Below are 23,304 nucleotides of genomic sequence, written 5' to 3'. Positions count from 1 at the left end.
CGGCACATGGAAACATGTTGAGGTAGTAGGCAAAAAAGAAAAAGACAGGAAATGATCTCACAAACACTCCCCCCTCTATCTGATTGCTCCCATTTTCCAGTTACAGAAAAAGAGTGAGTAATGCCTTTCTGCTGCTTTTAAGTCTGCCCTACAGTTGTGCTCACAGATTTGCAGCAGACTCTGCACACACTGAGGCCATTACATGGTGGATGTCTGCCTCAGTGCTCTGTGGTCCCCACATGGTCTTCATTTACAATATAAAAAGGGCAACACTTTGTGCAATATCAAGACGAATCCCTGTCTTCAAGTGCTGCAGAATAGTAAAGGTCTTTCATTACTGCCTTGTGTATTCATTTTCAACCACACTTTGTTAAACTGCTGTGTAAATGCAATTACCTGACTTCTCGCTAATTGCTCATTTTAGTCATAGTTTTTTTTCCGCAGCATATTGTACATTTATCAGGTATTGAGCCACAGAGCCAACATAGGGAGGAAGAAATCCTTATTTAAAACAGCAAATAAATCTCTAAGTAACTAGCTAGTACACTGACATACAACCCTTTGATCTATGCATGTAATTACAGTCCTCGTAATTATATTTCAGCTGAATGTGAAGTGAATGACTAAAAAGGACCCCGAGGCTTCTTCAGAACCGTGCTTGAATGCTGGCATGGCAGGGGAAGATAACTAAGGCAGTATAGGATTAGGTTTGAGGAGTTCCTAAATTAGAGGCTGAAGAAATACTTGTGTCAAGATATCTTCCTTTGGGTGTGTTGGGACAAGTTCAGGATAGAAACATTACTAGGACTGTCTAGAAATGCTTGAAATCCAGAAGGTGATGTCATCTGAGGAGTGAGGGCAAGAATGTTTTGTCTATGGGAGTTAAGGATGTGAAATACCCTGCTGCTCTGACAATTATATCGTAGGCTACTTGTATGACAATGAATGTAGGGTGTGGGAGGTAACAGAGACAGGCGTGGCAAAAAACGTTAATCATGGTCAAATTATGTGGTTGAAACTTGTAGTAGGTCACTGGCGCGAACCGGGCTGATTTCACCTGTGATGTAAAGATACGTGCATCAGTTTGCCTTTGTTTTCGATGACAGTGAGGCGCTGACCAGATGTGTGTTTCAGGGACCACAGACTTGTGTGTTGCCATTTCCTCTGGTTTAACAGTTGGATGAGCAAGTGTGAAACGGCAAAGAAAGTTCACTTTGAACTTCTCAGGGAGGGGAAAAACAACTTGCTTTGGGTATCAAACGACAAAATGCTTCTAACGAACACAGACAATAAGTCTGGAGATAGCTTTTCAGTGGTGTGTGTGTGTGTGTTCTTGCTCTCATAGTGTCCATGCTATCAATTTTACTTTGGTGTGTGCAGGTATTATTGACTAAAACAAAGAGTAGCTACTTATGTCATGCACAATTCAGACTTACCCCCTGTGATGTATCTTGTGCAGCCCCCTCTGCTGTGGAAAGTTGTTCTTTCCTCTGCAAATAAATAAGAGAATAGCTGTAAAACATGCTGTTTAGGTTTCCCATGGTTGTGTATGCACACAGATTAACTGTAGCCTGTTCCACGCCACACTACACCAAGTATCTATTTGACTTGTAAATCACAAAGCAGCAATACTTATCTTTCTGATGCCTAACACGTGATTTATTTCCTTTTTTCTTTGTATCACATATAAAACAGATAATTAGTGTCCCCTACTGATTGAGCTTAATTACCTTATCTATTTAGGGCCAAAATGAAATAATCTATGGTTAAATGAGATGTAGGCCTATCCATAAATAATTATTCAGTGGGTAATTATAGGTAACACACTAATATTATAGAGGGAAGAAATCTTGAGCTTATAAAATGTAGGTTAAGCTCTCGGGTTTTGTATTTCACTAAAATCCATTTTTGATGTCATGTTCATATTTAATAGGCTATACAGGCTGCATGGTTACCGGTAGGGTTCAATTGATTAGATCTGGCGAAAAGTGAAAGTGTAAGCACATTTGAGCAGGAACACATTCGTTACAAGTGTTTAAATATAGAAAGGAGGAGTGGCCGCATGGTTTTCACATCGTCACATTAGTCTTCTTTGCTTGTAATTTGATACCCATCTGTGCGGAGAAAGAGCGCTCAGACAAAAGATGGGGTGCGTGGGCACATGAGTGGAAACTTTCACAATCCATATACACAATAATCATCCGTCAGCTGAGTCTAATAGATTCTTGTGATTTAAACAACGGGCCACTACTTACATCCATTGTTCGAATTGCAGGTGAAAAATCAAACTGGTGGGTAGTGGGGAAGGGAAAAAAAAAAACTCCATCATAGTGCAGCGCTTTAAAACAATTGACCAATCAACGACGAGACAGCCAGGGGGCGGGACATGTCAACGAGATTGACAGAACTTTCGCTCAATAGAATGCTCCGGTGCTGGAAACTGTCCAATGAGGAGCGGGATAGAACCGCTGCATCCAACGAGAGTGGACTTTCAACGAGGTCGAGAGAAAAGCGGAGACAGGCAGACATCATTCCTATCTCAGCGTCTTTGGACTATACACACGAAGCCAAAGAGCCATCAAATTAAAAAAACAAAACATTTTCTAAACAGGGATATAATTACCTAAATTAATTCAAAAAATTAGCCATGGCCGACACAGCTGTTGACACGACCACAACTGCAGAGGTTACCCCCAAGGTGCGTTTGATTTAAGTTTTTTTTTTCTTTTTGTTGAACCGTCGTGTGAGAAAAGATTTTGTCAAGTTAACTTTTCTAAGTTGTTGTATTGTTGTTAACGATGTGTTAAGCTAGCCCCGGTTATACGACAGTGTTTAATTATTCGACGTTACCGTCAACGTTACCTCTCTCAAGTTAAAACAGTAATTGAGGGGGTGTTTTACCTAAATGACTGTTACATTGAAATGGCATTTGTCGACTGTCGCACGTAGGCAATGTGATTTACGGGTAATTGAAGGCGAAATATTGTGGCTGGAAAGTTGAAAGAATGTGATGTGGTTAGCTTAAAACGCGTTGTTGAGCAGACAAAGCGGCAGAAACGGTACAGCTGGTGAAGCGGAGCTGTGCCGCTGTGGGCGGGAAGCCCCGGTAACGATAACGTTACATTACTCGCGCCGAGGGATGATAACGTTCAACGTGATTACTGCTATTTTTAACACAGATAAATGAAATTACACTTCAGATGTTTTTAAAAACAAATACCAGACGCGTGACGAAAGGTTTGGCTCTTGAGAATAAACTCTATGCATAAGGTCACATTGATTGAGGGACGTGCTTTTATTTTGTAGGAGCTGAAAGAGAAGAAAGAAGTAGAAGTGGTGGAGAAGGAGAAGAAGGAGAAGGAGGAGGAGAAGAAGACCGAGAAGAAGACGGACAACGGGGACGCACCTGCCAATGGCACAGTGAGTTGGAGACGAGGGCAGGCCAGGCAGCCTCATGGCCTTTTGTCTTAGCACCCCTCATCATGCAGGTGTCGCTGCACCCGCCTCCCCCTCCTGTTCAGCTGCTCTCCACACTGTGCTTTGTTTGGGTTGTGAAATGGCACAGATGTTATTTAGCAAGCCTTTGGACGTCTCCATTGGTGTCTCCAGTCTGAGGTTCCCCAGAGCTTGGGGTTGCTAATCCCCTAGGGAGGTAATAAGACCTCCATAGACATGCCTTTTTTAAAGTGTCCCCAGAGGAGTCTGTAAATGTGAGACTCTCAGAGGGTTATTTCAACTGTTCTATATTTTGATTTTTTTCCCTTATTGAAAATATAATTATACTACAATCTTGCTCACATAACAAGCCAAGATACTGAACTCTCTTTCTCATGCAGAATGGTGCTGATCACAGTGACAAAGTGGAGGAAACCGCAGAGGAGGAACACAAGAATGGAGATGGTAGGTTCACAGAAAACTACATTTTTGTTTTGCAGTAAAGGATTCCAGCAGCCATGTTTAACAACTTTACCCATAAATATTGTGTCCTTGTGTAGCCTATACTCCAAAATGATATTATGATGTTAACTTCCCATGCTATATAGCTTAATCTTTTCTGTTTAATTGCATTGGAAGTGAAGGATGTATTTTCTGAAGTGGCAAACTGTCCTTACAGAGAAGGCAAAGGAGGCGCCCCCTGCTGAGGAAACTGATGCACAGCCTGTGAAGCGTGCAGCAGAGGAGGATGAGGTGGGAGTACAGTGTGATCACTTGTTTTTCATATGTGTTGACTAATCTGGTTATCTCTTAATCTTTGCTAATGCATGAAATGTTCTCTTTCTTTCATTAGGAGAAGGTGGAGACAAAAAAGCCGAAGACAGAGGAAAATGGAGATTCAAAAGAGGCAGAGGTGGAGGCTTAGATCTCTGCCCTGCAACTTGTTTGCAGCACTGTCTTACCAGCCTGGTCAACATCATGTTGTAGAGCTTGTGCTTTCTGTTCCTTTGAGAGAGATTTCTTTTTGTTTGCTCCCATGTTATCACATTGCACTGGAGTCCTGAAACATAGTGGCCCTGCATCCTTTTTTTTTTATGAAATGTTATTTATTGGTCTTTAAAATGAGCTTTTTTCTACTTGTACAAAATTGGGCCACACCATGAGATCAGTTGTTTCATTTTCTTTGACGTTTTATATCAGTATGTTAGAAGCACAATCTCTATTATGGCAGTGCTGACCAGATGATTCATACATACAGGCAGCTGCTCACCTCCTCCAAGGCTCATGTTGACCTCTCAGATTCACTTAAAGGACCAAAGATAAGTTTTAAGCAGGGGCTAATGGACAGTTGTTAGCATTATTAGTTGAGGCATAATTTTTTGTGTTGAGCTGCTAGTTAATCCTTGGCTTGGCTGCCCTGTTAACATAACAGATGGTGCAAATGAATAAAGGGGCTCTGTCTTGCGCCTCCATGATACGACTGCTTGACCTTGTTCTATGGAGGCAGGATTTTGCAATGTTAATTAACCCCTCTTAAATCTTAAGGCTTTGGTCATTTGTTCTGTATGCATTCCACGCAAGTTTGTACCATTTATACTTTTGTTTTTCTTACGTTTTCAATGAGTTTTATGTTATGGCTGGGTAGCCCAGTTTTGTGTCCAAGACTGCCTTTTTCAGAACCAGAATGACATTCGGTTACTTCAGCCACTGCTTTGTATATTCTGATAAAACAAATAAATTGTCTTTTTACTTAAGCTTATCTATTCTGTGTGCTTGTTACCTGTTTGTCGAACATCACTGGCTTTTTAAAACCATGCCTTTATATGTAGATGATGTCACTTGACCCAATTTTTTCTTAACATGGAAAATGGCTGGCTTAGATGCAGGAAGGAACAGGAATAATCTCACTCACTTGGTAATGGAAAAGGGTGCGCAGAATCAATGGATTTTGATTTTGTATCACTTGGCTCCCCCGTGTGGTGTAACAACAGACTGCAGATCACTTCCTCAAATCAAGGTGGGTGATGACTGGTACAGGCTACAGTGATAATTGGTGGTAAAAATCACAATAATTCACACAGGAGTCCAAAATGGCAAAATCATCATTTTAGTTATAACGGAACCCTGAATAAAAGTAGCTTTTACAGTAACACTGCTAATATTGAGCAATAGGTGGTACCATATAACACAAAAGCTCAAATGTGTTTGTTTTTTTTCTCAAGCAAGCTGCAACAGCATGATCCATACAATTAGTTTCCTCGGAAACATTAGCATGGCGTGCATCCAGTCAGTCCAGGAGGCTTTAATAGTAGGCAATTACTGACACTGCTGAGGCAGCAATAATGTTGGGTCGCTCAGTGTGTGAGCCAGTCAATGAAACCATCACAATGAAAAGCTATAAACAGGGTATATACCAAAGTTTACTTTATGTCAAAGCCCTGAAATCAGACTTGGTGCCTGTGTTGAGGCTGAACAGACATAGCATACTGTTTGCCATGGCACAACAGATGGAAAACAAAAAAAATAAAACAAGTGTACCATGAAGATGGCTTCTTCTGTATGGAAGATGAATAACGTCTGATATTTGGTGGTGAACTTGGCCCACAAATGTAAGATCATCACTACACTGAGTTGATGGGCTGAGCGTGGTGGAGCAGAAGCCTACTACCTTAAGCATGCGCCCTAATTATGCCAATAAGAAGTTGCTGCTGGCTCTATGGACCCCCACAGTCTTTTTGTCTCATTGTTGTCCACCTTCGGGGGGGTTACCCATAGTTCACATGAGTCTTCTCTCTGTTTGCTTGTTCTTCTGTTTTGTTCGGTTTCCGACTGAATGCTGATTCACACCCCAGTTTCAACTTCTCCTCTTCCTGATAATGACAAGAATCACTGTCATTATTACAATGCTGTGGCCAGGAGCAGGGTGACAGCTCACAGGGCTGTCCATGGCTTAGTGAGGGCCCACACAGAATTTGCCACCGGCACACATTTCTCTGTGTTTTTGGAAGTTTTGTGAACGAGTGTGTTTATGCGTGTCATACTATTAGTCGTGTGCTGATTAAGTGTTTAATTGGCATTGCACTCACAGTCTGGGCTTGACCGAGAGTCACCCATCGCTAAACTGTGAAATCTGGGGATAGCACACTGATTATGAGTGGACAGTGTGGAAAGTGTTTTGTTTTTTTAAACTCGTGAAGCCCTTCTGTAACTGCGATTAAGCTTCACGTGAATATTAAGTATGTGTCTGCTAAATAAATTATACCAAAAGAGCTCTTGAGCTAATGACTAAGCGTGGAACAGTGAGTGTGAGTGGTCACTGGCAGCACATTCGTTTAGTCGGAAAGATCCTGCTACATGTGTGATGCTCGTGTTGCTAACTCAGAGAAACAGGCAGGTAGACATTCTCTTGGCTGTATGACCACAACAAAACATTAAACACAAGGCTCGGAGAGATTACATTGCTCATGCAGACGTTAGGCAACTGATAAAAAAGAGAGGAAAAAGAGGGGAAAGCTGTGGTTAGCCTGTATGCGCTGATTAACATTTCTATACTAGACACCAACAAGCAAGAAAGGATGATGCAAGTTTTTTTTTTTTTTTTACAGCAAAGAATCAAACACAAGAAGAGCTTATCTATACTCAAAGAGGTCACTCACAGTCTCTCTCTCTCTCTCACACACACATACACACACATAGATCCATTTGTCCCGCATTGCATTCCAAGAGGTCACATTCATTTGCAAAGGTTAGGAAAAAAATGCATGAGCACACACAACTGTATGAACACACTGGTCATGTTTACACATATTAGAGCGGTGGCCAATGTATGTCTGTCTGTCTGTCTGGCTCTGAGAAGAGCAGTGCTGATTAGTGTGAAACTATATATGGAGTTGTGCTGTACAGTGTGTGGCAGGATGTACAGTGCGTTTGTCCTGTCAGTGCTGTGAAGGTCAACATACTCAGACACTAAGTGACAGCGTGAGAGTGTGTGTGTGTGTGTGTGTGTGTGTGTGTGTCGTTGGGAGTGTGCGTGTGTGACTGTGTGAGGTAAAGTAAAAATTATTAAGAGGCTTCTCTAAATGTGCACCAACAGTGGCTGAGTCTCGCTTTCGGGGGGCTCACCCTCGGCGGGGGGCAGGTGGTACACCACGCAGAGAGAGGAGTACAGGCAGCCCACGAATGACATCAGGCTTGCAAAGTACATCACTCCCTGAGCCCCGCCCACCAGCGAGGTCAGAGGTCCCATCGCCACCGAGACCAGGATCTGAGCCAGGAAGTACTGGCAACTGAGGAGAGAGATGTCCACCCCCATCCCTCGTTTGGTCCCTTCCTCTGACGAGCCACAAAACTACGGGAAATACGGGAAAAAGGATCGGTTATTTCATTATGATGGGAAATAGGCTTTTATGCTTTTTATAGCTGAGACTTCGATGAGAAGACGGATACCACACCACCATTAGCAAATAGCTTTACAAAGGCTGAGAGAGACAGTCCGCTGCACAACGCCCCATCACCCACAATGTGTCGTATTTGTAAGTAAGATTCACAATGTTAATTCTCCAGCTTTAGAGGTGGTAGGTATATGTCTTCACCTTCGCAGAGGCTATCTATCAATCTAAGGTAAGCTATAGCTTGCTGCTTCTGCAGATTTATGGATGGATATGAGAGTGGTATCAGCAGAGATGGGACCAAGTCACACATGTGCAAGTCTCAAGTAAGTCTCACGTGGTTTTTTCTTGTGCAAGTCCAGTCACAGGTTATGTCAAGTCAAGTCCTTTAAAGGGATAGTTCACCCAAAATTCAAATTTCACTCATTATCTACTCACCCTCATGTCGACTAAGGGCTGGGAGAAGTTTCAGAGTCCGCCGAAGAAGTTTCAGAGTCCTCCGTGCCTCCTCTGAGTTACAGGGGGGCTCGGCGCAGCACTGCATGTCCATATGCCCCAACATGAGAAATTGTTCCAAAAAAAAAAAGTATATGTTTTAAGCTTGTTTATAGCGGAAGCTCCCAGTGTTGCTCTGCCGGAATCTCGTGCGATTTGCGGAGCCGTGAACTGGGTGTCAATGCAAATCGTGCGAGATTTGGACGGACCAGGAAGAGCAGTGCTGGGAGCTTCCGCTCCAAACAAGCTTAAAACATATACTTATTTAATTTTTTTCTGAACAATTTCTCATGTTGGGGCTTCAATACAAGAGGGACATTACAGACCAGCACTATGGAGGTATTTGGATGTTTTTTGGTGTGTCTTTTTGGACGAAGAAAAGTGAGGCCCATTCGCAGCCATCATATGGACATGCAGTGCTGCACGGAGCCCCTCTGTAACTCAGAGAAGGCACGGAGGACTCTGAAACTTCTCCCAGCCCTTAGTCGACATGAGGGTGAGTAGATAATGAGAATTTTGAATTTTGGGTGAACTATCCCTTTAATAGGCCAAGTCAAGTCACCTTATGATTGCAATTTTATCTGCATAATCTGATCTTAATAAAGTGAAAAGACAAGATAACTGTCAGTTTGCCAATTTGTCCAACCTGTTTAAAGAGTATGACAATGAATCTGATTTGCATTGTAATTACTGATATTCAGTCAAATACATGGAATCAAACATGGACATGACTGACTGACAGGGTAGTGATCTAATCATGACAACACCGTTCTAAGCCTGCACTCATACCGAGTAATATTAGATATTAATTTTATATTTTATAATCAAACTTAAAAAAATGAAATGAACAACACTAAAGTCATTTTAAAAATAAATAAATAAAGTCATTTAAGTCATTGTGTCTCAAGTCAAGTCCAGAGTCTTTAACGAGTCTGAGTCCGAGTTGAGTCTCAAATCTTTTGTTTTTTGTCAAGTCAAGTCACAAGTCATCAAAACAGCGACTCAAGTCCAAGTCACAACAGCTCACAGCATCTCTGGGTATCAGTCTTCTCATCTAACTCATGAAAGACGGTGAATAAGCAGATTTTCTCGCACTGTGAGAGGTTTTCCTTTCACTTCTACAAATACCACCAGGGCAACTACAAAGTGGTGAATGCAAGACGAGCACATAGCCGGGGACTGACCTGAGGGCTCTGGTAGTATTCACACAGCAGAGAGTAAGGCAGCGTGCATAGAGAGGAGAAGAGCACTCCATAGGTGACACAGAGAGACAGTACCACATAGAGGTTGGTGGACAGTGTGGCAAGGCCTGTGCCCAAACCGAACGCCAAATAGGCAAAAAAATATAGAGTGCGAAGAGAGAAACGCTCCTCCAGTTTCTCCAATATGGCTGAAGAAGAAGAAAGAGATAGAGAAACAGAGAGCAAATTCAACCAGGGTGAGAAATGACTCCTTCCTCAGGGTGGCGCTACCCAAGCCATGATGTAATTAAGAGTGTTACCTGAGTAGAAAGCAGCACTGAATGCATAGATGCACATGCCCCAGCAGCCCATGCTAACACCGGCATTGTAGCGTTGGTAAGCCTCAGAGTCGTGGGGTGCTTTGGGGTCTCCTTCGAACACAACCTCCCCCATGAAGTCAGTGTAGAAGAGCAGCATGCCTTCAAAGGACAGCCAGCCTGCAGCACGGAGAGAAGCAAAGAGTTTTAACTCACTTCACTTTGAAGCTGTGAAGTTATTATGAAGTTGTTAAGTTTTAAATTATTCCAGTATTTTCTTTTTCTTTTTTTTTTTTTACGAAACTGAATCTAAATAGGGGTGAGAGCTAACAAGCTATGCTTCTTCTCACTCCTTTTCAAATATGTGTTGGAAAAGAATTTGCTCAGTAGCAAATCAGGAAGCCTTTTACTATTTTCATCTTCGAAATAAACATTACAAACAAAAAACAAAACATAAATGGAAATTATTTTCCTCACCCAAAAAATGATTAGTGCATAAACTCCGTAGAGAGGGCGGCATCCTGTAGATAGCTATACACAGCAGCTTCATTGACATTTGGGATTCTCCTGTCTCCACATTCTCACTCAGATCACTCTCATATCGCACCCCATTCAGCAAAATGTTTGCCACCTTCATCGGAGAAAAACAGACAGGGACTGCGTTAAGAAAAATGCTGCGGTGGCAACTATCTCTAACTAGCTTTTGCCATTTTCACAGTATGTGTCTGACCTGCTGGCTGAAGGTCACCGTTCTCCTGCGTCCGTTCTCCAGCCCGACGAACTGCGTTGACAAGGGCTCCTCTATCAGCGCGAGACTCTGGGGTCTTTTCAGGATACCGGCAGAGGAGCCCCGATGTGACCCCGCAGCAGAGTGGGACCCTGCTCCGGCCCCGGTACCCGCTGTGACCTGAGATGCTCCGTTAGATTGTGCATCTTCCTCAGGCTGGTGTGTTTCTGCTTCCTGGGCTTCTCCGGCCGGACAGGGCGCCACGTCGGCCTGGGTCTGTCCGGCCGGATGACTCCCTGGCCCCTGTGTGGACTCCTCAGCAGGAGGGGAGTCCCCCGGCGGCAGAGGTGCAGCGGTGGAGTTGGGCGGCAGGGCCTGTGGCATCTGCTGGCCAGTGTAACAGTCTATGAGCACACTGTCTATATAGGAGGTTCCTAAGGAGGAGGCAAAATCGTTGATGCCGGTGAGCGAGCTGTCCCTACTTATAAAGCTGCCATATTTGGGGGTGAGGGGGCTCAGGGGCGATATGGGGCTGGCGAGGCTGAGGCCGCTGCAAGAATGGGTCAGAGGGCCAGAGGGGCGAGATTTGTAGTTGTAAAGACCGTCCTCGTCTTCCTCATCCTGTCCCAGTGTTGATCCCGGCGGAACGGGGGGAGAAGGAGGAAGAGGAAGGCTGGGGCTCTTCAGGTGGTTTTTGCCGGAGTTCTTGTTGGGCTGGCTCTTTGGTAAGGGCCGCTCAGGGATACTCATCAGAGTCATGGCTGTGGCGATCACCAAGGTGATACTGGTAAACAGGTATATGACCCGTAGCTGGCCTCCCATCGACCTCCCAAACTGTGTCTGGTCCCAGTTGATACCTCCCACCACATAGCCGAAGCCCCCTCCTAGTCCTGTAGAAGAAAATTACAATGAAAATAACAGGGTGACAAAAAGACAACCTTTTATTTAATTTTTTTTCAAATAGCTGCTCTTTTCACCACAATATCTTAAAGGGATAGTTCAACATTTTGGCAAATTCGCCTATTGCCATCCCTATAGTCATAGCAGTAGGTTCATTACCTTTAATTGTCGGCGCAACCTGTTTTTAGAACGGTGGGGCAGAGATGCGAGTTGCTCAGCTAACGCAACGGAAGCGCACGGTACTTTGCCTGTCCCTCACCAAACTCATTAAATACACAATCCAACAACTCCAAAACACTCACGTTCACAAGTTGTGACCTGCACATTCACCACGCTATGAAATAATAATGGAACGTTATGAGACGGAGTTGTTTTCGAGGCAAATGCATGACCGAAACTACATTTCAGACACGGCTGTGATTTCAAAAACGCAAGTAGTTCCAAGTTTTTGCTATTATACGTTATTATTTCATAGCGTGGAAAATGTGCAGGTCATAACTTATTCACGAGAGCATTTTAGCGTTGTTGGATTGTGTATTTGATGAGTTTTGAGGGAAAGGCGAAAGTAGGCTACCGTTTTGTGAGCAGCTCACATCTCTGCCTCGCTGATCTAAAAACAGCTTGCACCGACAACTAAAGGTTATGAACTTACTCCTAAAACTATAGGGATTATGGCAATAGGTGAATTTGCCAAAATGTTGAACTATTCATTCAACTGAATATTATTTATAGTTACTATACTTCTATCTTATTACTACTACTGTAAAACTTTTGTGAGTGTTTCCTTACCTGCCAGCAGTGCATGGATGTTCAACCCCCTGTCCTGGTCTTCTGGGCTGCACACATCCATCATGTAGGCATGGCTCGGGTTGTCGGCTGAATCAGCGCTGAAGTCCATCAGCACCACACCGCACACTGTCAGGATGATCCCCCACTTGTGATTTGAAGCTGTGTCAGCCACAGCACCTCCGATGTCCCGCCCGTTCAGCACCAGCGTTAGACCAAGCAGAGCCCCTGTAAACAAAAGCAGAAGAGAGTTTTATAAGGTTTAAACGACAGTTTGCAAAATGTTTTGATCTCTGACAGTTGTTTTCAAGGTGAAGTATGGAAAGCAACATAGCAGTGTTTTTATAGACAGCTGTTATTTTAATCATTCTTCAAAACCACCATCGTCTTATAGTTACCTATAGCCAAAGCAAAAATGAAAGGTCTCCTTCGCCCAAACCGGGATGTACATCGATCACTCCACGCTCCTATGAGAGGCTGAACGAGGAATCCTTCAGGCCAAAAACAGAGGAGAGGGTTAGAGGCCGCTGATTGAGTGCTGCAACAACAACAACATCAGTGCACTTTCATGAGTGCAGTGTGTCAGTGTCAACTTCCATCAGTTGTCTGCTTACCCAGTATGGGGCTAATAAACCACACCAAGCTGTAGAACTGATCAGGCAGGCCCATCTGGAGAAGCACAGGAGTCACATAAGCCGTTTCCATGGCGTAGCTAAACTCGATACCGAACAAGATGCAGCCGTTAAAGACCAGCTCTTGGAAGGAACGTCTCGGGGGAAGTTCACTGAGGTCCAGGTGGTCCAGGGGACAGGGCGTGTTGGGCGGCGGGGGCGGGGACGGTCTTATCAGCTTCCGTCGCTTCGGCTGTCTTTGGAAGTTGTTGGCTCGGTGACTGAGGTGCCGGGTGGTGGATATGGGGAAGCTGGCAGTTTTGGTAAGCGAGCCCCTCCAGAAACCTTCCTGAGCTGTGGACAACCTCCCTCCTGGACTGGCCAAAAGGGGGTCACTGGGGGTGCCCATGCCTGGAGATGACATCTCTCTCAAGCCAGTTTACACTGCAGCATTAAAGAAAGAAGAACAAAAAGAAGAAGAAACATAAAACATGATTAAAACTTGTTCTGATCTAATTATTCCAATCAGAGGTCATTCAAGAGCAACCACGGTTTGGCGTGGTGAGCATGTGGGGAACTTGGGTGTTGTGCTACCAAGAGGACACTGCAGTCATCGGCAACACAGCAGCGATGGCACAGCAATGATGGGCACGACGCACTGCAAACCAATGCGCATGTAAAGTGCTGTGCGCAGAGCCCATGTGCTCGGCGTGGCTGACTACAGCAGTGTAGTATGCGGCACCGCTCTCATACATCCTGTTTCCATTTTAATTTTTCATGGAGAGAGCTCAGCTCAGGTCGGACACAATGGGGGAGGTGGGGGGGTTATTATTATAATGACGGCTTTTCCCAGGCATACGCGGGGATAACGTGTCACTTTGTCGGCTCAAATGCAAATGAAATATTTGACCGATATAGAATCTATTTGCAACCGATCGACTATTTATACAAAGACCCCCCCGCGAGATTTTCCTGGGTTTGACATTTGTGTGTCTAAAGGTGACGAGCACACAATCGACTCCGCCGTGGTAGAGGATGAAGAAGGCGTGCAAAGTGAAACGTGAAAGAGAATAATTACCTTACCGGGGCGACTTGTCATTTATTGCGGCGTACAGTGTAGGTGAACAGAGCAACCATTATGATTGGTAAAGATCGGAGGATGAATTACAGGAGTCATGGTTGTTTTGTTTTTCTTTTTGTTTTTCCTTTGATGCAGTCATCCCCCGCTCTCTCCTCCGTCCCTTCTCTTGCCCCCCTCTTCTCCTCCTCCTCCTCCCCCTTTCGCCTTTTCCTCCGGTCTCTCCCGTGACGTCACGCCCCTCCCTGCAACATCAGCACCGGCGGAAGAGTCCCAGCTCCACTCATCTGACACACACATCCAGTTAGCAGATCCTCTCCACATGAAGATTTCATATTAAAGATGTCTTATTCAACAGACACGTGTGCATGAATAGACAGATGTAATAAAACTGGCTCCATCCTGTCAGCAACAAGAGTAGAAAGCTGTTTTATATATATTATAGCCTATATATTATCTATATTGCAGCATAATAATGTGTTAACATCTATAAGTAAAGGATCTGAGTATTTCATGAATTTCATTTTCACCACCATCAAAAATATATGAGAAAGGAGGCGAGATCTGACATCTGATGTAAGCCTAAAGCCTTGAACTGTACTTTTAAGTAATTTCCCAACAAGCTTATTGCATCACTGGTCATAGACCCCATATTTTATTTCATTAACTACATTAGGATGGACTGGTCCCTATAGAAATAGTGGTGATTTTAGGGCCACCTCTGATAGCAGCCTCATTGTGTCTAATTGACTTGGAGGAAGGTAATCTGCAAGTTGTTCTGACTGGAGAGGTCTCTGAAGCATTATGTAGCTGTAATGAATTCATTGTCACTGAACCAAGATGATCATCTGTTTTTATTTGACTTCTTTCATTAAATTAATAATTTATCCCCACACACACTAGATTTTTGTAACTATAGCCTATGTGTTTGTATGTAGGTTGATAATTACAGGAACTGTCTAGAATACCTCTCAGATAAATAAATAGCTACACCACCTGCCCTCTGATAAAGTGGGGTAATATAAAGTGGCGGAAAATGCTCATATTAAAGTAAAAATAAACCTCGAATTGCACTTCGGTAAATGCACTGATTGCGCTTAGCAGACACGTGACTTGCTCATGACAGCTTGGGCATAAGCGAACAAACAAAGCCCACGCCATAAATCCCGTTAACTTTGAACTCACCTGCACACACCTTATGCAACCGCCATTATGAAAACCTAAATGTTTTCTAGTATAGGGCTATTGCCGCCACTTTGGCTAATGTTAAAACTGGTCGATAGGCTGCATGTTCCAGCGTATGTAAATGAAAATTGTCCATTTAAGCAAATAGCTGCTATTTAATTTTAGGCCTAAATAAATAGTAAACGGAGTTTGACGAGATGCACGTGTTTTAAATTGCCCCGGCTAAGCCCCGCCTCCGCTATACCCACCGTGCTTTGTAATTGGTACATTTTCCAGCACAGACGGGCTCTGATTGGACGGGAGCGTTCAGCGGGAGTATGCGGAAGCAGCTGTTTTGCAACTGTTTGTGCGGTTGTTACTTAAACATATTTACCATAAAATTACACACACACACGGTGGGTGCGTCGTTATCAACTCTGGGTGAGAGAAGACAGAGAAAATGGCAAACGTCGACCTCGCTAGGGTTGGAAAAAACTTGTTGAAGAGCACCGAAACTGGAGAGGTGAGTCCCGAAGCTGTTCACTCTGAAGTGTAAAGTGTTACATATCCATATGTTCTGTGTTTAAATGAGCTCTATTTTTAATATAGCCTGAAAACCCGAGCTGGCAGGTTGACATGTTCCCCTGAGGGCCCCGTTCCCTGCTGAGTCCCACTCTATTAAACCTGCCATTACCACTCAGCAGTGATATAATGACACCTCCACTGTGACATAATGAGCATATGAAGGAAATCACCAACTGAGTGAATCTGTGACTCATCATGTCATTGATAAATGATAACATATGGTTTTATTGGTAAAATATCACATTTTCTCTAGTTTCAGCTTCTCAAATGTACATAAGAACACATTATTGGGTTTTGTTTATCAGACAAACAAGGCATTTGAAGACATTGTTTTTGGAAATAAATAGGAGTGGACATTTTACATGTTATTATTAAAACAGCTGATCCATTGATCAAGAGAATAAATAATATGATTCTGTTTCTTCTTGTTGTGTTTCAGAGTGTGGAGCTCCAGTCTCTGTGGCAGAACCAGCCGGTGGTCTTGTTCTTCCTGCGCAGGTTTGGCTGTCAGGTGTGTCGCTGGATGGCATCAGAGATCAGCAAACTGGAGCCGGACCTGAGAGCCAGCGGCGTGGCGCTGGTGGGCATCGGACCAGAAGAGCTTGGGCTGGAAGAGTTCAAGGAAAAAGGGTTTTTCAAAGGATGTAAGCAGAACTACAGCACTTCTTATACAAATGATTGACTTTTTTGCCTTGTTTTCCATGTGGAGCCTTTGTATGAGTGTCAGTGTCAGTATTGAAAATACATAAATACACAAGAAAAGATATTCATTTTGTCATGCATCAGAATCTGGAAAACACTTCAAGTCTCTAGCTAGAATGATGGTTAAATGCCTTTGAATTTAAATTGAGCCCTATTTGTTTTGATGAAAATGCAAGCATCCCTCTAATGTGCATTTTGAACTATTTTACTTATGTAGTTTAATTCAGAAATGAAGAGCTAAGAATCTTTTTTCCCCCCTTTTCTGGAAAGTGAAACACACTGGAAGTAAAATAAAAACGAGCAAGTTTTGGCACTTTGGCTTTTTTTTCTAGTCAGGTTTAGACTTAATTACTGGCTGCAATCATTCTTGTGCATAGTTGAAAATAACCATTCATCATCATTATCTCTTTTAGCCGTTTATGTGGATGAACAAAAGAAAAGCTACAAGGATTTGGGCTTCAAAAGGTGAGTACAGTAAATCCATGTTCCTACTAGCACCCATTAGAAAAACTGTTATATAAAATATAATATATGTTAAATATTTTCTGATGGTACCAAGAAAATAATAATTAATTGATGGTGAAAATAAAATGTCAGTTGTCATGCTTATGTGGTTAATTATGAAGTGACTGATTAACTTTGACCACTCATTATCTGCTTTGTGTTAATCTCCATTCTCCTGCAGGTACACAGCCTTAAGTGTGGTTCCTGCTGCTCTGGGGAAGAAAGTACGAGATGTAGCTTCAAAGGTAGATATCCTCCATATTGCGTTTCCTGTCGGCACAATAGCAAAGCCAAAGTTTAGTGACTGCATGTTGTCTCTGCTGTCCTCAGGCCAGTGCTGATGGGATACAAGGAAACTTCTCAGGAGATCTGCTGCAGAGTGGAGGCATGCTCATTGTGGCAAAAGGTACGTTTATTTTACACCAGAAAGGGGTGATGATTAATAAGGGTCCGTCATGTGACACAAAGGTGACCAAAGTGTCCGTGAGGGCAAAAAAATTGAACTGCAATCTAAAACCTGCTATTTTACAGTCTCTCCTCTAGAGGGCAGTGGTGCATCACATGAGTGTAATGAGGTTAGAGGCTCATTATGACCCCTCCAAACCACTCACCCTTAATGTTGATGCCCCACAGGGATGCCACCTTTCATTTTCACTTTAGAAGAAAAGATGTTTTATGAACCAATTAAACAATTAAAATTTAGCAAATGACACTACTGGATGGGGTTACATCATCCAGGTAATTTATCAGAATGTTGGAGAGGATTCACAGCCAAAATATAAATAAATAAATATATTTAACGGATTTAAGACAGTTAGTAATGGAAATAACCACAGCAATACATTTAATGGGTGATCTAGTTCTCTTTTTTGGCGATGTTGCAAATTACATACATGGTCTCAATGCACTCAAGAAGGAAAAAGCCAGAGTCCGATTTTGCAAGGCAATCAGAGAAAGACACAGCCTGCTTACCATCTTTCTATGAGTGTGCAGGGGCTGGCTTTTATGGTGTGGAATGGCAGCATGACCTACTGGAAAGGAAACAGCAGGAGGAAGTAGATTACAAGTCATTCTGTCCTGTCTGAATGCGCAATTTAAAAAATCTTGGCTCCACTGAAAGTCCTCACCGGGGAGTGTTCTCACTCAGCCCACTTGAAAGAGATTTAGGCTTAAATTTTAATGCTTAAGAAGCAATTTAGTTCCATAATAGTCAGTTATTAAATTGTGTAGGATATTTTTAGACGGTTAGAACTTTTTCGAATCCTGACATTTATGTATTTTCCTTCAGTACACGTTTTGTTATCACCAGTAGCACCTGAATATGTAATGTGTTTTATGCTGAATTAGACTTTGGGGTATACACTGCTCGTCCAAAAAAAAAGAAGTCACACACTCTAATATTTCATTGGACCACCTTCACCTTTAGCTTTGATCACAGCATGTGTTCTGCGGCATTTCCGTCCAGAGTTGCATTAACCCTATTGATTCTCAATGGGGTAAAGGTCTGGACTCTATGATCTCATTGGACCACATTTCTTCCTTGAAGATGATGGATCTCCACTAATGTGTTGGACAGTTCTTAACCCAATTTTAGTCTCAGCAATCTCCTTAGATGTTTAATTTGCTTGATTCATGCCAATAATTTGACCTTTCTGAAACAGATGAACATCTTTTCCACGAGCACAGGATGTGTCTTCTGACATGGTTGTTTAAGAAATGAGACTGCATCAGTTAGGGTCAAATTAGTTGTTGCCAGCTGAAACATAATCATCCATGCAGTAATTATCCAATGGGACGCTCTTACCTATTAGCTAGAGTTAAATCCAAATGGCGACTTTTATTTTTGGACAAGCAGTGTATATTATTACAGCTGCAATGTGACCTAGTCATGAGTTTGTTCATAACAATCTTTTACTGTATGGTTTTAAGTCAACAAGCTGTCTCTCGATGGATACTTTCTAACCATGTTTATTTTCCACATAGGTGGAGAAAAGGTTCTACTGCACTTCATCCAGGACTCACCTGGAGACCACGTGGCTCTGGAGGATATTTCCAAGTCTTTGGGTATCACAGCCAAAGTAGCGGCAGGACAGAGGCCAGTGGTGAGGCGGTATCCCATGATAACGATGTCTTATGATAATGCATGCTATTCCCATGTTCCACTACATATTCCCCCTCATAATCTTGAGCAGTGCGGCGAAGGGTTAAACCGAATAGAGGCAAATGGTATTATTGTGTTTACCGAGGAACGCTGGATTGATCCAGGTCAGGTTCTTTCAGCAGACTCTGTTTTACGTCAGCAGAGACGCACGCATCAGAGGAGCCTCTTCACAGATAATTTCACACTCATTACTCCATCTTCATGGTCTGTCAGTGATGATCCCAGTCTGTATCTAATTCTATACTTAAAATGCTATTCAAGCACAAACAAGAAAAGTCATTATACAACTTCCATATAAGTGGTGTGGCGTGGAAAACCAGTGCTGGCAGCCCTGCCCAAGATTTATGAGGTATTTATTCTTCTTACAAAGATATCACAACGCTCCTACAGTCCTCTACAGAGTCAACCGTAGGTTTAACGTACCAGTAATTACTGTAATTATTTCAACAAGGGTAAGTTTCACCATCTAGCACACAAGGACATTCACACACGATTTAACTTTCTGAGATATAAAATTATTGCCAGAGATAACAAGCATGAGCTTCATGTCTTTACCACGTTTTTCATCATCATGGCAGAAGCTGGTTGTTAAATCAAGCAGTAAAACTTTATTTGTTTATGCAGGGTTAAAAAGCTGATCATACATAAAAATGTATTGGAAAATCATTAGCAAACGGAAAACATGATAAAATAATAATAAAATTTCCAACAAAATAGTCCATGGTAGTCTAGTTTTGTGAAGCACTTTGGCGCAATTTGTGTTGTGTTTAAGGTGCTATATAAATAAAGATGACTTGACTTGGTTTGACTAGCCTTATCTATTAGAATAAATTACAGTATATCCTAATCTAAACCAGTAAAAAAAAAACTGTGTGGGAAGCTGATCTCAGATCAAGTAGTACCAGCTCTGAAGGCTTCTTTACATCTAAATGCATCTGTATGTTATTGACTATTTTTTACTCAGGGTGTCTCAGTGCTATTACTTGCTGAAACATTTCCACCATAGTGTTTGAGTAAAAATGATAAATTGAATGTGCACTAGTTTTTCTAAAAGCGTTCCTAGAAATGGGAGATTGGAGGTTGGTCCATAGCTGCTGGGTATTGAAGGAACAAGGGTTCTTTTAAAAGAAGCCTCACAAGCACAGTCTTAAATAGTGTTTGTATCTCACAGTGTTAACATTGTTGAAAATGAATTACCACTCAAAGACAAAGTAATAAACAGCCTCTAAAATCCTCATTGTCAAATATACACAAGAGAAAAATAAAGTAAAGAACGGAGGTTCCAGACATTTACACAAATACAAGCAACACAAATAACACAGTTTAATTTTCAAAACAGCTTATTCAAGTATTGTTGAAATGTATTCAGAGGGACATGTTTTTATTTCTTGTTGTTAATTTTATTACTGCTCTGTATCCAGGAAACACTCATATTTAATTTTTACAACAATTTTAGAACATAATGTGAAACTCTGATGCAAAACCAAGTGGTGGCTGAGATATTTATTTATTTGTTTGTTTATCTGTTAGGGACCGTGCACAGATCTCAGCCGTACGTATATTTACTTGGCACTGTATCTGAAGGGTACTACAGTTCAACTACAGCATGAAAACACTACAACATTAATCATGCTTGTTCTGTGATGTCAATATATAATGAATTATAAATGCAATCTAAAAATCCAGCCCCTCATCTGTACCATAATATCACGTTGAGAGCTGAATTGCTCATATCAGAGGTCATGAACCTTGTATCTCCGGTCCAGAAAACCGTGCGGTTTGTCCCCTGATCCTCAGGGCTTTCATCAATGCCCATGACATCCAGCACATGGTCTTCAACATCCTTATCCCCCCGGCTCTGCTGCTCGCTTCCCACAGCCCTCGCTACTGTATGTCAGAGCTGTTTGCTACATGTACCGTAGACTTTCCCCATGACCTGTCTGAAGGCCAACAGATGTCATCCAGGAACAGAATCGACCTTGTTTTTCTCTGGGTATCAAAACGTGGCAGAAAAGAACACGAGTCACAAGCTAGCTGACATCACTGCGAGGAGCAGGTCCTGAAAAAGTGAAAGCTTTCTATACACAGCGGAGCCAATGACTGATCCAGATAAAATCAGGGTTTTTGAGTGATTATCCAGTTATGCATTCAGAAGTAATTGTGTCTTATTTAATCATATCCTGCTGAAACATGTGATAGACAGTATCTGCTTCTTCAGGGGTTCTCCCATTATGTGTTTAAAGGTCGAGGAAACATAAAGACTGATATTATTTCCTGGATAAATATCTTAGGTGTTCATTTGAGATTTCAGTGTTTGCCATAATGAAACTCATAAGCAAGGCATGTTTTTAATGGCCTGTCTGGACAAACATCTCTAAAATATCTCTGGTTTGGGTTTAGATCCTTTGCTGCAAAAGGCTGGGGCAAATGGCTTTCCTTTTCTCCGTTGTCAGACTTCACCATTTCTCAGAAGTTCTAAAAAAGATTCATTTTTTCTTCATTTACTGTGAAGGCAGCGGAAATGACATGTTTGACATGTGATGGTGATTTCTATCAAAAGCTATTTGACCTCCTTTTGGAAACTGGGGCCCAGCTCAAGTTGTGTAGCTGCAGGATTTGTTGAATTTGAATATAAGTACCTAAGTCGCTGCTTAGCTGCTCTGTTCGGCTTTAAATATTTTTCATGGTTGCATTCCAGCAGGTCCCAACAAAAAAAAAGAAAGAAAAAAAATCACTCACGGTCACTCATCGACCACTGGCTGATTTCCAGAATGGATTTTGGCAGCAGAAGTTGGAGACCGGTTTACCTTTGGCCTTTTTTTTTTGTTTTATCAGAGACAGAATTATTATACAGAGGCAAGAAGAGGACTGGGAAGTGGAAATGCTGACTTCAAATCAAAGGCTGACACTGTTCAGAGGCTCACTGAGCTGTAAAACTCACGTGTTCTGAGTCCCACAGACTCGGGTGCAGTTTTTGTAAAATGTTAAAGGTTAAAGTAACAGTTCATTAAGGTGACAAAATGCAGAACTGACTAAAGCACTGTTGTCCACCAAATAATGAAATATGACGTACTCCCTTTTGTTCTCTTATTAGCAAACTGCTATAAAACATATTTAGAAATGCACTAATTTGGGCAATATGTATTACTTTATTCATGACTCACTCCTCCAAATTCATGTAAAAACTGAAATAATTTAACTGTGTGTCTATGAGAAACGTTTCACTGACAGCTGTTTGTTGATGTGAGTTTAGCTATAATATTGTCCAGTGCTCCTTCTGTATGAGTCGCTCTCCATCACAGTTGCAAATATACAGTATCAGCCCTTATCAGCCTGCTACACAGATGTTATGACCACCTTGTGCTTGGAGTTCATACAATTGGGAATAAGTCTAGTTTAGCCATCAGTAGAAGCTAATCTCTAACTAAGGTGTCTGCATCAAGGTTAAATCACTTTTTTTTCTTAAAATCAATAGATTTGTGGGGGATTAGCCTGACTGACAGTTATTTGACTTAACATGTGAAGTTTGAATGACACATACCTTGGTGGACTCATTACATACAACATACATGCTTATTGTTTGCTATTTAACCTCTGTACCTTCTGTTGCAGTGTAATGACGACGTGTGTACACGGTGATGACGACGCCTCGTACCTGAACACACAACACTCCAGGAGATTGAAACATGTGGAAGGTCGTTTAATTGTTCACGTGAACATACAACTACAGTACTGCCAATATTCCTAATTGCCTGTGATCTATTTGTGACAGTTGTTTTGAAATATAATATTATATTATCTGTCTTGAAAGCTTCTCTGACATTCATTCTAATAATGATTTTAATATAATTGTAATAAATGTGTTTATTTTTAACTTTACTTACTTTAGACTGTTTTTCATGTTTTTTATGACACATTACAGGAAGCAAATGTATTTTATTAATCTAATTGTAATAACTTTATAAAATGAATATCTGGAAATAATACTTTTTAAAAAAGTATTCCTCATAATGTAACCCACTTAAAAACATTTTGCCACTGCACTGAGTGAGAATGAATCCAACATGATTTTTCAAGTTTCTATACACCATTGAACTAACACCATTCATTTAAAGGCTTGAGGTCATGGCTGTTGAGACAGTCACTTTAATGGCAATAATTACAGATCTTCAGAGTCACAAAAATAGCAGTTAGTTTAGATAATTACATAGCAGCAGGAACAATCATAAAACATCTTTAACATCTGAATCCTTGCAAAGCAACAATGTTA

The 23,304-nt window shown here is 41.9% G+C and overlaps 3 protein-coding genes across 5 annotated transcripts; 2 read left to right on the top strand and 1 right to left on the bottom strand.

The window, feature by feature from the left end:
• Window positions 1–2,530: 2,530 nt before the first annotated feature.
• On the top strand, window positions 2,531–5,189 carry LOC146987967 (uncharacterized). 3 transcript variants are annotated; one of them, XM_085777497.1, is made up of 6 exons: window positions 2,531–2,698; window positions 3,307–3,336; window positions 3,370–3,420; window positions 3,837–3,900; window positions 4,115–4,188; window positions 4,289–5,189. In XM_085777497.1, exons 1-6 carry the CDS (start codon window positions 2,648–2,650, stop codon window positions 4,358–4,360), a joined length of 342 nt encoding a protein of 113 aa, XP_085633623.1. In that variant the 5' UTR covers window positions 2,531–2,647; the 3' UTR covers window positions 4,361–5,189. The 3 variants fall into 3 exon arrangements, with proteins under 3 accessions (XP_085633623.1, XP_085633622.1, XP_085633621.1); XM_085777496.1 differs by having other exon boundaries at window positions 3,307–3,420; XM_085777495.1 differs by having other exon boundaries at window positions 3,307–3,420; window positions 4,115–4,201; window positions 4,301–5,189.
• slc45a1 (solute carrier family 45 member 1) lies at window positions 4,520–14,153 on the bottom strand. The gene is given in 11 exon segments (XM_085777498.1): window positions 4,520–6,235; window positions 6,237–6,305; window positions 7,523–7,783; window positions 9,503–9,708; window positions 9,820–9,996; window positions 10,294–10,447; window positions 10,547–11,433; window positions 12,233–12,457; window positions 12,628–12,720; window positions 12,844–13,284; window positions 13,919–14,153. Coding segments are annotated over 10 exon segments (2,517 nt in total). The 5' UTR covers window positions 13,265–13,284; window positions 13,919–14,153; the 3' UTR covers window positions 4,520–6,211.
• Window positions 14,154–15,407: 1,254 nt separating this feature from the next.
• prxl2b (peroxiredoxin like 2B) lies at window positions 15,408–22,913 on the top strand. The gene is made up of 7 exons (XM_085777493.1): window positions 15,408–15,605; window positions 16,107–16,311; window positions 16,783–16,834; window positions 17,055–17,118; window positions 17,204–17,279; window positions 18,857–18,975; window positions 22,647–22,913. The coding sequence occupies exons 1-7, from the start codon at window positions 15,543–15,545 to the stop codon at window positions 22,671–22,673; spliced, it is 606 nt and encodes a 201-aa protein (XP_085633619.1). The 5' UTR covers window positions 15,408–15,542; the 3' UTR covers window positions 22,674–22,913.
• The last annotated feature ends 391 nt before the right edge of the window (window positions 22,914–23,304 follow it).

Source organism: Trachurus japonicus, chromosome 5 (assembly GCF_045865225.1).
Source record: "Trachurus japonicus isolate A0001 chromosome 5, Traja_1.0".
NCBI lineage: Eukaryota > Metazoa > Chordata > Actinopteri > Carangiformes > Carangidae > Trachurus > Trachurus japonicus.
The sequence above is the reverse complement of the archived record's forward strand: the minus strand, read 5'-3'. Positions and strand labels throughout refer to the sequence as shown.